The following is a 13657-nucleotide window of genomic DNA, read 5'->3' as shown; positions in this document are numbered from 1 at the left end:
AGCAGGTCCAGAAAGATGAGTTGCAGCTTCACACTTGACAGGTTTTCTGTGTGCCACCTCATTCCACTGATACACTTGATGAGCAGATGACAAGTTTATAGGAATAAGACCAATAGAAATTGTGGCCATGATGCATTTATCTCAAGCAGCTGTTTATCAAATTGTGCTTAAGTAGTAAAAGGAGATGAACTTAAAAAAAAATTATAAATTAGATAGACTCATGCATAGTCCCAAACATGCAGAATTACTGTAGGTAAATAATTTTTGAAATGATGTGCCACAGTGTTTACATTAAACTGCAAAGATACTTGCTTCTTAATTACACAGGCTTCTGCTAAATGATTTTTAGATTAAAGTGTAGAAAATGAGCATGTCATCTACACCTTTAAAATTTAGTTTAACAAAATATGGCAAAGAATTTCCTTATATTCATCATTTTTTAATGCAACACAACACTCTCCTTGAATTGGTAATTCACTTCATATAATTACAGTTACACAGAAAAATTAGGCAAATTTAAATGAAAATACTTTTTTTAAAATCCCCTATAAAAAAAAGTCAGTGTACGTAGATAGTAGTCATTTTTCCAAGTCCATCACTTCATTAGTTTAAAACCAAAAGTCTAAAACACAGCTGCCCAAGCTGCTTAGACTAGACCATTTTATTTTACATATTGTAAAGGCAATTCTGAAGGACACCACCCTCATCGGCTTTAATTAGAAAAGCATGAGATTCACAAAGTCTAATGTGAAGTCTGGGTGTGAGAAAACTGATACTGACAGTGACATATTAATGTGTCAATGATGAATAAATACAAGAACTTAATATTCAAACCACCAGCAATCTCATACATCACTCTCTCTCTCTTTTTTTTTTTTTTAAGGATATAAAAGATTCAAATGTCAGAACTATAATGTCAGGACTGTTTATAATGTCAAGTGATGTATGTTGCATGCTCTTACTATACCCAGAACCTGGGATAATAATGGTAGATGATGGAGTACATTTCATTTGCAGTGGACATGGATTTGAAGTGAATTTGGAAGAAAAACATTTTTGTATTGAAGTCTTAAAAATTGTTTTGTTCAATTTGCACCAATCCTTGCACAAATTACTTTGTATAAAACTGATGCTTCTAACAATAACTAGTATTAGTGTGATGCCTACAGGGCACTGTCAGCCAAGGAGAACTTAGTCTTATAATATAGTAATTTGATAAAACTTGTTACAGACTTGAGAATCAATCCCAATAGAACCAGAAAGAACTATAGTTTTCCCTTTGCAGATATTTCATGCCATTCCATCTCAGCTCATAGAATTAATCTTATTATTTATAAAGTAAAGTTGTGTTGTTTTGAGCCTGGTTTCCTAAAAAAATGAGGAATATGTGATCATACCATCTGCAAATGCCTTCCCTTCACTCCTGACAGCTACCACCTTCAGAGACAATTGCAACCCAGTTTGAAAGGAGGTAAAAGTCTGAAAGAAACTCAATTGCTAAAAGCTTTCACCCAGGTATCTGGGCAGGACAAAGATACCTAAATTAGTACTCCCTGTCAGGGAAAGGCTGTCTGTTTTGGAGAAGCCAGCAGTGTCATAGTCAGGGGAGAGCCCAGTGAAAACAAATTGTTTTTCAAAGGAGCAAATACAAGTCAAAGGACACAAATCTCTTGGAGTGCTTGCAAAATGATTTAGGTTTTAGCTATTCTTTGAACTTCTAATTTTGCTCTAGAAAGATAAAAAATTTAATCCCAGCACTTTTGTACAAGGTTAACTTGAAAGAACAGTAACTGAACCCTGAAAGAAACAACAAAATATCAAATTATTTTAATTTATGGATGTAATAAAATCAAGAGTTGTAGAAGGCTTGTTAAGGATGATACACATCTTGGGAATATTAAGCTGACTGAGGTGTTTCCCGGAGACTGTAATCCAATTTTGAGTACTGATTAGAGCAAATGTTAGGTAATACAAAGTAGGCTTTGCTCTTAATTGACCTGGATAGAACCCAGTCCTACCTAGAAGTTTGTGTCCACCCTTTACGTAGTAGGGTTAAAAACCCCAGAATTAAAAGAAGAAATTTATTAACTCTGTGTCATCTAGAAAGGTTGCATTTTGCGTTATTTTCATTATTTTATTGATTAATCTGACCAGAAGAGAATGTGCTGGTTTCAGCTTGGATAGAGGTAATTTTCTTCATAGTAGCTGGTATGAGGCTGTGTTTTGGATTTGTGACCAAAACAACATTGATAACACAAAGATGTTTTCATTACTGCTGAGAAGTGCTTGCATAGCATCAAGTCTTTTTCTGCCTCTCACCCCACCAGTGAGAAGGCTGGGGGTGCACAAGAAGCTGGGAGGGGACACAGCTGGGACAGCTGACCCCAGCTGACCACAGGGATATCCCACACCATATGATGTCATGCTCAGCATTTACAGCTGGGGAAGAAGAAGCAAGGGAGGGAGTGTTCAGAGTGATGGCATTTGTCTTCCCAATTCACCATTATTCTTGATGGATCCATGCTTTCCTGGAGTTGGCTGAACACTTGCCTGCCCATGGGGAGAGGTGAATGAAGTCCTTGTTCTGCTTTGCTTGAGTGCACAGCTTTTTCTTCACCTTTTAAATTGTCTTTATCTCAGCCCACAAGTTTTTGCACTTTCACTCTTCCCCATCCCACCGGAGTGCAGTGAGCCAGCAGCTGGGTGGTGCTTACTTGCTGTCTGGGGTTTAACCACAACATGCTCATAGAGACCAAGTAAGTTACTTTTACTGCATCAAATACCTTTTCTATTATAGGCAGCCGAAGTTGTTTTTTTTTCCTGTGGCTGCCACAGTCATGAGCAAGGAAAAGAATAAAGAAAAGAAAAGGAGATATATGAAGAGTGAAAATTGTTACTCCTGGAGCAGGCTGCTCGCTATTGCCCGAGCAGGATTTAACAACATCAAGCTCTCTGAATATATCAAATATTATCTTCCTTGAAATGATGACACAAAGGCCACGTCTGTCACTGGATCCTTCAGACGCTGTTCCTCCTGCCGTTCTGTATGACTTTGAGTACGTTGGAAAGGTCAAAACTTTTCGAAATCAATTCCATTAGGTCCTCATCTTTTTCCACACCGTTGATAAACTCTTCCAAAGTCAGTTCCCCTAAAAGAAAGTAAAATACTCCTTAGGAACTGAGAAACCCAGCAATCATTCTCCATCCAACACAAGACCATTCATGCCAGACTGAATCCCTTAGGAAGGTTTCTGTTCTCTGCTGATAGGCAAATGCAGGTAGAGCATTTGATAATGTTTTCCTACTTTGCATCAGTCAGATCCCAGAACTCAAACTCACTTTTTTTATGTTAAAACAGGTCAAACACCACTTTCACTGAAGTCTGAGACGATTGTAAGTGCTCATAAATGTGTGTAACAGGGCACTAATGAAGCCTGTATCAAGGCTGAATTTAGATTTATGGACCAATTCTCAGTGAGCTAACTGGAATTTATCCTATAGCTGGTTTTAACAGAGATTAGAGTGTGATTTGCCGAGGATTACTAGGCATAGTACCTGTGTTGACTACTAGGATTATTTAGAGCCATGATGGGATGTGCTAAAAAAACCTGGCTAAGTGGTTTGATTGGATAAATTCTTCCAGGGAACTGAAATGGTCATTTAGAGTGTGATTTTTTGGGCTCATGTCAAAATCACCTAATGACTTAGAAGGTGCAAGACAACTTTAAAATCTCTTCTACTGAAAAATCGGAATACTGTTTTACTTTGAGAAGGAAAAACAAAGCCTGGTTTAATAAGAAAAGCTTGATTCTTTCCTCTGAGAATGATTTAAAGTTTCTTGTGAAATTCACAACAATGAATGATTTCTCACTAAAATAAAAAATGACAAAAGGCCAGCAAAGGAAAATAGCCGGATGAGTTAAGGCCCCAGGGTGCAGGGGAGCAGGAATTCAGGTCGTGTACATGTCTGGTGAATGCTTAGCTAGCTGACTTTTGGCTCTTTTCAGGTTTAAGTATTACCTGTAGGGATTTTCTTTAGTGGTTTTGTTTTTGTCCATGGCAGCCTTGGAAACTTCATTTGATGTGAAAAAGGAAAGCGACCAGCATTTGAAAAATGTGAAAACCACTTTCTACCCATAGTCAGTAAAGGCTGCTTTCTGTTTAGTCGCCTGTCCTTGCTACACCGGTGACAGGCTCATATAAAGAGTGAGGACATAATTTGACAGAAGTCCTGGCTCTTAGGCTTTAGTGAAAGTACTAAGACCCTGTCCAGGAGCTGGCATGCAGTGCCCTGAGATTGTTTGTGCTGCTTCTTTCAATAGAAGTCCCCTTATATAATCATCCTAGAAGCAGAGACAGAACAAGCCATCTCTGTGTGCTTGTATGCATCCCCTGCTTTGCCACTCGTCCTCTCACTTCCGCTGAACTCTCCTCCTATCTCAGGCATTCCTTTCCATTCCCCTCCCCTTCCCTCTGTATTGCCTCTGACTGAGGTCTTTGGGTGGATGGGGTTCCTGGACTCATCACGTGGACATGTGGCATCATTTTCTTGTTTATTCAGGTCAACTGGTCTTGAATTCCTTCCTTCTGTTCCCAGGCTGCACATTTCCAAGCCCCAACAGCAGTGCACAAGAGTACAAACAGCACTGCAGTTGCCAGTGAGATGTGGCTACACTGGCAGGCCCAGACTTGCTGCTGCTGCCGTGATGGGCCTCAGATTTCCTTGAGCTAATGAAAATAAATTGCAAAACCAACAGGAGGTCTGTTTTAAGAATTGTTCTTTACAACCATGGGATTATTTATTGCTATTTCATGTAAGGAAGAACCTTGCAACTTATTTGTCTGTTTGCACATTTCTTTAATAAGAAGCTACAGAGAGGCAGCATAGTTGAAGCTAAACTAGGTAAAACTCGGCCCGTTCCTCAGGTGGAGCTAGTCCTGTTGCTCTGCAACAATTAAAAAACTAACAAACTATGGAAAACAGTTTGAAAGAGAATTATTATGAAGATAATTCTAAATAAATCATGTTCTGGCTTTTCCTTGCTAAAATGTATGACACAAAATTATTTTTCCAGCTGATGTTTTAGCTCAGATACAATTGTTACTTGCATTAAACATTTGGCCAAATTGGGGAATAATCGTAGAATTTAGGTTTAGGTGCTAGATCCTGACTGTGTTGTTTGGAGTCCTTTTGTAATTTGTCTTCACCCAAAGAATGGGCCAAGGAGATGGGGGAAAAAATCCTCTACTAGTGCATCCTCCATATGTGCCACAAGATCACTGTTTATACTCTGATTATATATTGTAAACAGCTTTTTAAAAAAATAATGTTAATACACCAAATAAGACCATAAAAAAAATCCCCCCCCAAAATGCCCAAAATTCCTGTCTGTGACTTGACTTTGTTCTGTAATGCTTTCCTAATATTCCTAATTTGTCAATGATTGCAGCAATTGATGTGAAATGTAATTGTCAGTGGAAGGAGGATCTTCATGATTAGAAGTTTGAGGGGAGATATTCACATGTGAGAAGTTTTCTGTTAGAAACAACTCTGAAGCAGTGAACTGAAGTCTTAGTTTACGAATGCAAGTCTAATTGGCTTAATCTAGCTATCTTGAGGAAAAAAACAGTAGCATGTGTTTTAGAATGTGTTTACAGTCAGCCTTCAAGGGACATCCAATATGCTGTCCAATCTTTAGAACATGCTAGAGCATGTACAACCATGCATCTTATTTGGTTTTTTTAACAATTTTAGATAGATTAAGCCAACACAAATACACTAAAAAAACCCTCAATCACACTTTCATTTTGCTGTGCAACCGGAGAACTAGCATTTTTGATGAACAGTGCAAGACCTCTGTGCTTTAGCACCTACTGCATGTAATTCCTATGTCATTGATTTACACTTCACTGTAAAGCTGAAATAATATGAGTAAAAAAGAGTTTTGGCTTTCAGTTAATCTAAAACAGTCAGTTCTTCAGTAGTGTGTGCAACTCCCTCTCTTCCAGAGGAAAGTCCCTGCCAGTGCCAACAAAACCTAGATTCTTACCATCATTGTTCACATCTATCTTCTGAAATACCATGTTTGTGAACTCTTCAGCACTCATGTTGGTGTAGCCATTTATAGCCTGGATAGCCTGAGGGCAGAAACACAGAAAATTCTTTCAGAGTTTTTTCCATCAAGTTGCAAAAACAATACACTGGCAGCACCAGTAATTGCAATGCAACTCTTTAGTTTGCAGACCCTTTCAAAAATCACTAAATAAATAGCTATTTCAAGTAAATCTTCAGTAATGAGGATTGGAATTTAATTAACATAACACAACCTGAAGATTGCAGACTAATTTACATATCTCTGAAAGTCTGAAGAACCATGTGGCACCTCTGCTCTGTAATACACTTTAGATTCCACACCAGCATTTTTAACTGGCCCTAGAGAGTTCTGTGTCTTCAGAGAGTGCCCTATGGTCTATGTGATTTTAATACAGTACTATTTTTCACAGCTGAAAGCACATGCAGAGAAAGCTTAAGTCATTTTTCTATTAAGACATGTTTAACTAAGTAATCACAAACAAAGTCAGACCAGCAGTCCTGGAATTTGGCAGAATGTACTTGACCTCCAAAGAAGTTAAGAAAACCAAAAGTATCCCCTCTAGTTTGTTTTTTGGTTGTTGTTGGTTTTTTTTTGTTTTGGTTTGGGTTTTTTTGTTTTGTTTTGTGTTTTTTTTATTTTGTTTGTTTTTCTGTAGGAAAAGGATTCAATGTTTGGAGTAAAGGTATAAGTGAATGTTTTTGAAAAATTGTATCCCATTCACTGAGACGGTAATTTTTACACTGTGGTGATCATTTGGGTTAATAAAATAGGAGCCTCCACGTTAACATCCAGTGGTTCAGATGCAACAAGGATGTGTTTACAGAGCTAGATTCAAACTCAATATCCCAATTAGTAATTGACTGGGAAAATATGTGCATATATAAACATGCATATATGTTCTATAATGGACATACTGTAGAATTTGTTTTTCTACACTTGAATTATCTTGAGGTGAACTGTGTTGTGTAAGAAAATTCACTGTATGTGCCAGTTGTTTCTTTTGGTATTTCTGATATTATAGTAGAACTCATTATATTTAAATAAAATGTAAGTTAAACCTATTCAGCACTGATGTGAAATCCTTGACTGTCACTGTCTTTATTTTACTTTACAGCTTTTTAAAAACAGTAACCTTAATACACCAAATAAGACCATAAAAATGCCAACCCCCCAAGTGCCCAAAATTCCTGTCCATTTCAAAAGGAAATGAGAATTTTTGCGAAAATGGGTACATAAACTTATTTGTATTACTAATTCATACTTTTGATACTTTTGGTGTTTTATATGTCTGACCTTGCTTCAGAATAAAGTTGTACTTTTGCCACAGTTAAATTTATTGTAGTGCTAAGAGTAAAGCAGTGGTTCCTGAAGTATCTGAGTCGCTGTCTACCGCAGAATCACCTTAAATAGTAAAATAAAATAACTGGGCATTGAAAGGGTGCATGATTATCTGGAAGGAGTTTTGATAATGATTTGTTGGTCCAAATTTTGCATAGCTGTAGAGATAGATAAAGTTTTAATAGGAGTTCTGTGATTCTAAATTAATGTCTCAGATATGACATATCTTTTTGGACAAGGTCTTTTTTACTGACATTTATTGTAATTCCAGGAAAAGTACTTTCCTTGCTTATGTTGTTACTTTGATCTGTAATGACTCCTGTACATTTTGGGAGCAGGATTAAGCCATACATATTTGCAAGGAACCCTAACATACCTTTTGGATGAAAGCAGCTACTGAAGTTCAAAATATTATTTCACTAGAGCAAGTGAAAAATACAGAAATAATTTTAAAGAAAGAATTGCACTGCTTTGCTTTTGTGTGTTTGAAGTGGACCCATTTTCTGCAAAATTTTGACAATATTTTTATCCAACTGTCACTATATGATTTAATAGTAAAATTATATTTCCCTGACTAAGTTTTAAAATGGGGTAATGGCAGTTGTAGTAAACAATACTAAAGGCCTTTCAAAAAATTAAAATATTGCAATATTTTGATGACATCTATATTTTTCTTGCAGCAAGCTCAGTTTGAGAAGCCAGTTTTCCACAACGGACTGGCACATATACTTGTAACCATCTGTTTTATTCATTATGCTGCTACAGTTCTACCCTACCTTATAGTATAGTTTATCAATCACAGTAATGCCTCTAGTGTTTCTACAGTTTTTCACTTTCAGTAAAGTATTTTATCTGTAGAACTATTGCTTAAAGTAAAATACTATTTAGATGTGCTCAATAGGGAAGAAACTAATGGCAGGAGTGTCATTAGCCACTGTAAATTCTGGTTTTACAACTGTAAAACATTAGGTAAAGTACAGACAATCCATTTACAGGACATGAGGAACCACTGTTTCAGGGGCAATGCACTATGTCAAATGTTCTTGCTATTGGTTGTAACTTGCTTACCGAGAATATGCTTAGTAGTTCTTTTTTGTCAATACATCCGTTTCCATCAGCATCGTATAGCTTGAAATACCATTTCAATTTTTGGTCAATTTTCCCTCGTATAACCAAATTTATTGCAGCTATGAACTCCAAGAAGTCTATAAATCCATCCTAAGAGAGAGAGAGAGAGAGAAAAAAAAACCCAAACACCTATTTAACAATGCTGGTTTTCAGTTCATTCTGGCGATTGTGCAGAAACAGGTCATCAAATTCACTACAATACACATTGATTTATGAAGCACCTTAAGATAGAAATCTCCTGTGGTATTAAGAAAAAGGATACACTCAAGTGGAAGACCTATAGGAAGAGGTGCTAGCAAAGACAGTTTTGTTCCCCCCTAAAAGCTGGGGGCAGTGTAGGCGAGGGGTAAATCTCTTCTGAGCAATTGTTATTGACAGGTTTTGAGAAGAAAATAAAAAAACAGTTTTGTGGGAAACTGCCACATGGGAGAAAGGGGAGTCTGGGATATCTGGTTTGGTACTAATGAAGTATCTACAGCAGAGTTGTTTACATCCATACTGCAGAACTACGTATGATTTCCAGTACAACAGAGCTGTCCCAGGTGTTATTCATCTGGGAGATCATGTAATAATAATAATCTGGCATGAACCCCATGTACTGGGGTTTATCCATATAAACATCAGGTCTCTCAGATGAATACATTTTGCATGGAATATAAAGCCTTCAAAGCATAAACTAGGCTCTAAATATTGAGGATTGGGGATATTCATAGGGAAAGAGCATTTCAGATTGATTTAGTTCTGACTCCTCTGAAGCTGTCAAGGACAGGCCTCTATAGTGAGGTTCTTCTGTTTCTGTAAAAAAGTGGTTAGGATGGAAGAAACAGTTGCTGAATTTGGATAGTACTTGCTCCAGCTGTTTTCCATGTGCATATAAAGGAATTAACAGCTGGCAAATTTAGTCTTGTGATCTTTATGTTGGTCAGAGTCCAATTGCTTGGAAATCCTTGGAAAGACGGTAATCAGTTTCAGAGGGCCTATGACTGGAAAGAGAAGGTTGGATGAGTGTCTAGTAGGTTTAGCATGTTGCTTATTTTTATTGTCATATATAACACACATCTTGCCAGTTGACGTTTTGCAATCACCAGGCATTATTGTATCCTCGGTATTGTACTGAAGGAAGAGAAATCCTGTAAGGTTGCAGTGTGACTCATTGCCATAATGAGAATCCTAGACTCACTGAGGTTGGAAAAGACCCTTAAGATCATCAGGTCCAGCAGTTAACTCAGCACTTCCAAATCCACCACTGAGCCGTGTCCCTAAGTGCCACATCTGACATGTCTTTTGAAGATCTCCAGGCACTATCAGTATATTCTAGTGACAAGGAACGAAACACAAAAGCATGCAAAAAATGTCAATAAGCAGGAATTTATAAGGACTAAAAGATACTGAGATTGAGAGCTCTGCTGTCTACCTTCAGTTGAGAACAAACCAAAACAAACATAAACCTGTCCCCACCATACTATCTGCCTAGTGAATGTGAGTTCTCAAAGGCTGAATATGTTTTATAAATAGGGGTCCATCCTCTTTTTTCTCTTCTTCATTCTCTTTTTAGATTCCTCAGAGTTCTGACCACATGATGCTGATCTGCGTCAGAGCTCCTAGCAGCAATTTGTAGTGCTTGTTTTGATTTCTGTGCAAGGCTGTTGGCAGAGTGGCACCTCAGAGATAAATCTAATGTATTCAAACACACTGGATTCAGTGTACATGCAGAAATGCTGTGTGCATAACTTGTGCACACTGACTGTTGCTTCACAGACTCTCTGCAGGTTCTGTTGTGGTTGCTGGTTTTACTCTAATTGCAATCACAGCAAACACAGCAAAGGCAAAGACACCATTCAACCACTGTTTGGGATTAAATGAAATTTGACAGTAACTGCATGTAATTTTCAAACAAAATTAGGCCCAGTATTAAAAGCAGATGCTTTACCAAACATGACATGTCACGCACCACAAACTTAATGCTTCTTTTTGGCACACTGGCCTGAATTTCAATTTTTATTTCAAGAAGGATCTCATAAAGTATTTTGCTGGAGGACAAAATGTAGTTTGCTGATTACATTTCCATCATCTGATTTGATGTATCTATTAAGAATATGGTTAGATGCATTTCACATTGCTGCTTTTTTATTGCATTTCATACTGCTTATTGAAACTACAGATTAATTTTAGGATTGCTGAATGTCCAAGACTAGATTAATTTTGTTCTTTCTCCCTTACATTTCACTTGGGTTTTTTGAAAATATTATTTTGTTTGCTTTCTTTCTACATTTTGGTGTCACTATTGTTGTCCTGTCAAAACATCAGAAATTTGGACAATGTAATAATCAGCTTAATGTGTTTGGGTATGTAATTCTGATCTGGTGGATCATATGGCCTGTCCCAAACAAGAAGGGACTGAAGGGCAAGGTCAAAAAACTCTCACCTCTGAAAAACACCTGAGAGAAACGGTAGTTGCCAAGAAAGCCCCAGTCACATTCTGTAGTTGTGCAAAGACCACTGGCAACGTGTTAAGCAGCAGTCAGTCCACCAGGAATAGAAATACTGAGAAGGTAGGAATGATTGTCTACATGATGTGGAACCAGAAGCACTGCATAAAAGCATTGATGAGAAATGTATTGGTTTTCCTTTCTACACTAAAAAACATACACTGTAGGTAGAAAAGGAAACATTTATGTGATGCAAAAGGATAGCGATCTTGTTGCACGTATACAGAGTTTTCTCAGATAAATACTGTACTTTTTACAGTAACATCTCAAAATAGTACATTAAATAATGAAAAAATCATAAAAGTAACCTATGAAGATCACCCTGTGGTTCTGTGAGTACAACAAATAATGCAATAAATGTGTTATGATGTTATTAAAAGAATACTGCTGTGCTGATTTACCTATCTGCTGCTCTATAATCATTCACAATACAAGTATCTGGGTAGGTCCTTATGTATCTCTGGGCTCTGTAAAACATCACTGTGCAGCATGCACAGTAAAGTATCTGTTGCTCGTTAGGAGGTCATTAATTCACAAGGAAAGGACTACTGTAAAAATACTAAAATAAATAGTAAGAAAATAAAATTTAAAAACAATCCCAACAACATAATAAGCAGAACTGATTACCAGTGGTGGATTATATAAATAGTTTACTTTTGATGCTTTACCCTGTTATTGTCTCAAAGGGCAAATTTGTAATATTTTTATTAAATAGAGCTAAACCTGCTTGTTCAGCAGCTTAGGATACAGAACAAAAGAACAAACTTGGATGATGGATACATTTATTCTGTGTGCGGGCTTCTTATCAGTGCCTGGGTGGTGCTGGCCCTCCTTTCCTTGTCTGCAACACATCCCACAGGGATCCCATGGGCATCTTTAGGGATGGTGAAGTCCTGCACCGTCCCCTGCCCGAATGGGCAGAGGCAGATGGGGTCAAGTGGCCCTCTGGGTATGGTGTAAAATAGAGGGACAGAGATCTTCCAATGCAGTTCTGAGGAGTGGGGTGGAGAGATAAAAATAAAAATGGGTTCAAAACTTCTTTTACATGCCCCAAAGTCTTCTGGACTTTCTTCTACACATAGTAGGCCTAATAAAAACATAGACTTATAGTAGGCCTAATAAAAACATAGACCTCTTTTTATTCTTTTAACATCTTGACTGGATGAACTAGAAGCATTAGAGTCATGCATGTGTTTTTGCCCTTTGATACTGTGCTTTTGTAACTTGTTTTGCTCTCGCTGATGAGTGATTTTTTTAAGCCACCTGCAACAGTTTGAGTCACACAACAAAGACAAAGGGAGGCTCTGAAAATGACAGGAAAGTTTACTGGTGATATGAAATTGGTCCTCAGGGCTCTGAGGGCACCACTGGCTCTGACTGCCCCTGCCTGGGGTCCAGGGCCTATTTCAGTTTTTCATTAGTTATTGGATCTCCTGAGGAGAAAGGAATTTAATTTTATCATTTTATGAGAGGGTTTTGCTTTGGAATGTCAGTCTACATGCTGTTGCCGGAGGCTGTTCACCGTTATTGGGTGAGGACAGAGTTGTGTGTCCTCTGAGGGCAAAGCTGGACTGTGAGGGACCGTCATGTTACATGACGGCCATTAATACCCCAGCCCTGGATCTGTAGGAGGGAATTACCCTTCCATTCCCAGAATAGCACTGCTAATCTTCACAGATCCTTAAAAAACTCTTATGACTGCAAACTATAGAGATTAAAAATAATTGACTTGTCAGCTATGAGTATATAGCTGATATGAAATGGCATGGTTATCCAAGCTTGCGCCAGAGTGATCCGAACTTGGTGTTTTGGCTGCCTAGCTCTTACCTGACTGACTTCCTGGCAGTGACAATGCTAGGGGGATAGTCAGCCATGTCCTGCCACACACGGTGGCTACGCATGTGGAAAGGGACAGTTTCTGTCCCTGCAAAACCCTCTGGTAAGTGACCTCATCGTCTTACTTGGAGGACTCTAACAAGAGTCTATACACAATAAGCAGCATCTTTTTTCCAAAATTTGCTCCTGAAAAATCTCTAAACTCAACCTGAGACCAGGAGAATAGCTCAAATGGTTTATCGGGATTAATAAGTGTGCAGATATAGATGGTCCAGGTATTTCAAACCTATGGCTTAGGTCATTAAGCTACCTTCCTTTCCCACCCCCTGTCTTTCAGAATACTACTTAAACCTCTTAAGACAGAGGGAGGAGCCATAGATCAAACAGCTCAGAATAACTGTGAAATTTATAGCTAATCCTATGTGCTTCTCTTTTTCTCTCTGCACCCGATTTCAAATATAACACTGCTTTCTCTGCCCTCAGAAATCTAAAGGAGGATTCATTTCACTCCACTTCATCTTCCCCCATTTCATAGAATCATTTTGGTTGGAAAAGGCCTCCTAGATCATTGAGTCCAACCATCTGTGCTTTGTTTTTCGTTCTTAATGCTTTCAGCTGTTCCTCAAAGTTTGCATACACATTATTGAAAAAATACAGAGCTACTTGTACTTCTGTTACTTTGACACATCCCTAGGGTCTGATATTGGAGTTTGGGACTTGGACAGAGCTCCAAATACCCTACAGGCTATGGCCAGACTCACCAGTTTTATA

The 13657-nt window shown here is 38.0% G+C and overlaps 1 protein-coding gene across 4 annotated transcripts in view; it reads right to left on the bottom strand.

Annotated features, from left to right (window-relative positions):
* Positions 1-433: 433 nt before the first annotated feature.
* Positions 434-13657, bottom strand: part of GUCA1C (guanylate cyclase activator 1C) — a 44333-nt gene continuing 31109 nt past the window's right edge. For 2 of the 4 annotated variants that reach the window (XM_027681506.1, XM_027681505.1), the window contains 3 exons: positions 8502-8651; positions 6051-6138; positions 434-3149 (listed from right to left, as the gene is read on the bottom strand). In XM_027681506.1, the coding sequence (XP_027537307.1) occupies positions 3019-3149; positions 6051-6138; positions 8502-8651 (369 nt within the window). In that variant the 3' untranslated portion in view covers positions 434-3018. The remainder of the gene's footprint in view (positions 3150-6050; positions 6139-8501; positions 8652-13657) is intronic. The other 2 variants (XM_027681507.1, XM_027681508.1) reach the window with 1 other exon arrangement.

Source organism: Neopelma chrysocephalum, unplaced genomic scaffold (genome assembly GCF_003984885.1).
Source record: "Neopelma chrysocephalum unplaced genomic scaffold, ASM398488v2 Primary Assembly neopelma1_60, whole genome shotgun sequence".
NCBI lineage: Eukaryota > Metazoa > Chordata > Aves > Passeriformes > Pipridae > Neopelma > Neopelma chrysocephalum.
This window is presented reverse-complemented; position numbering and strand designations above follow the sequence as displayed.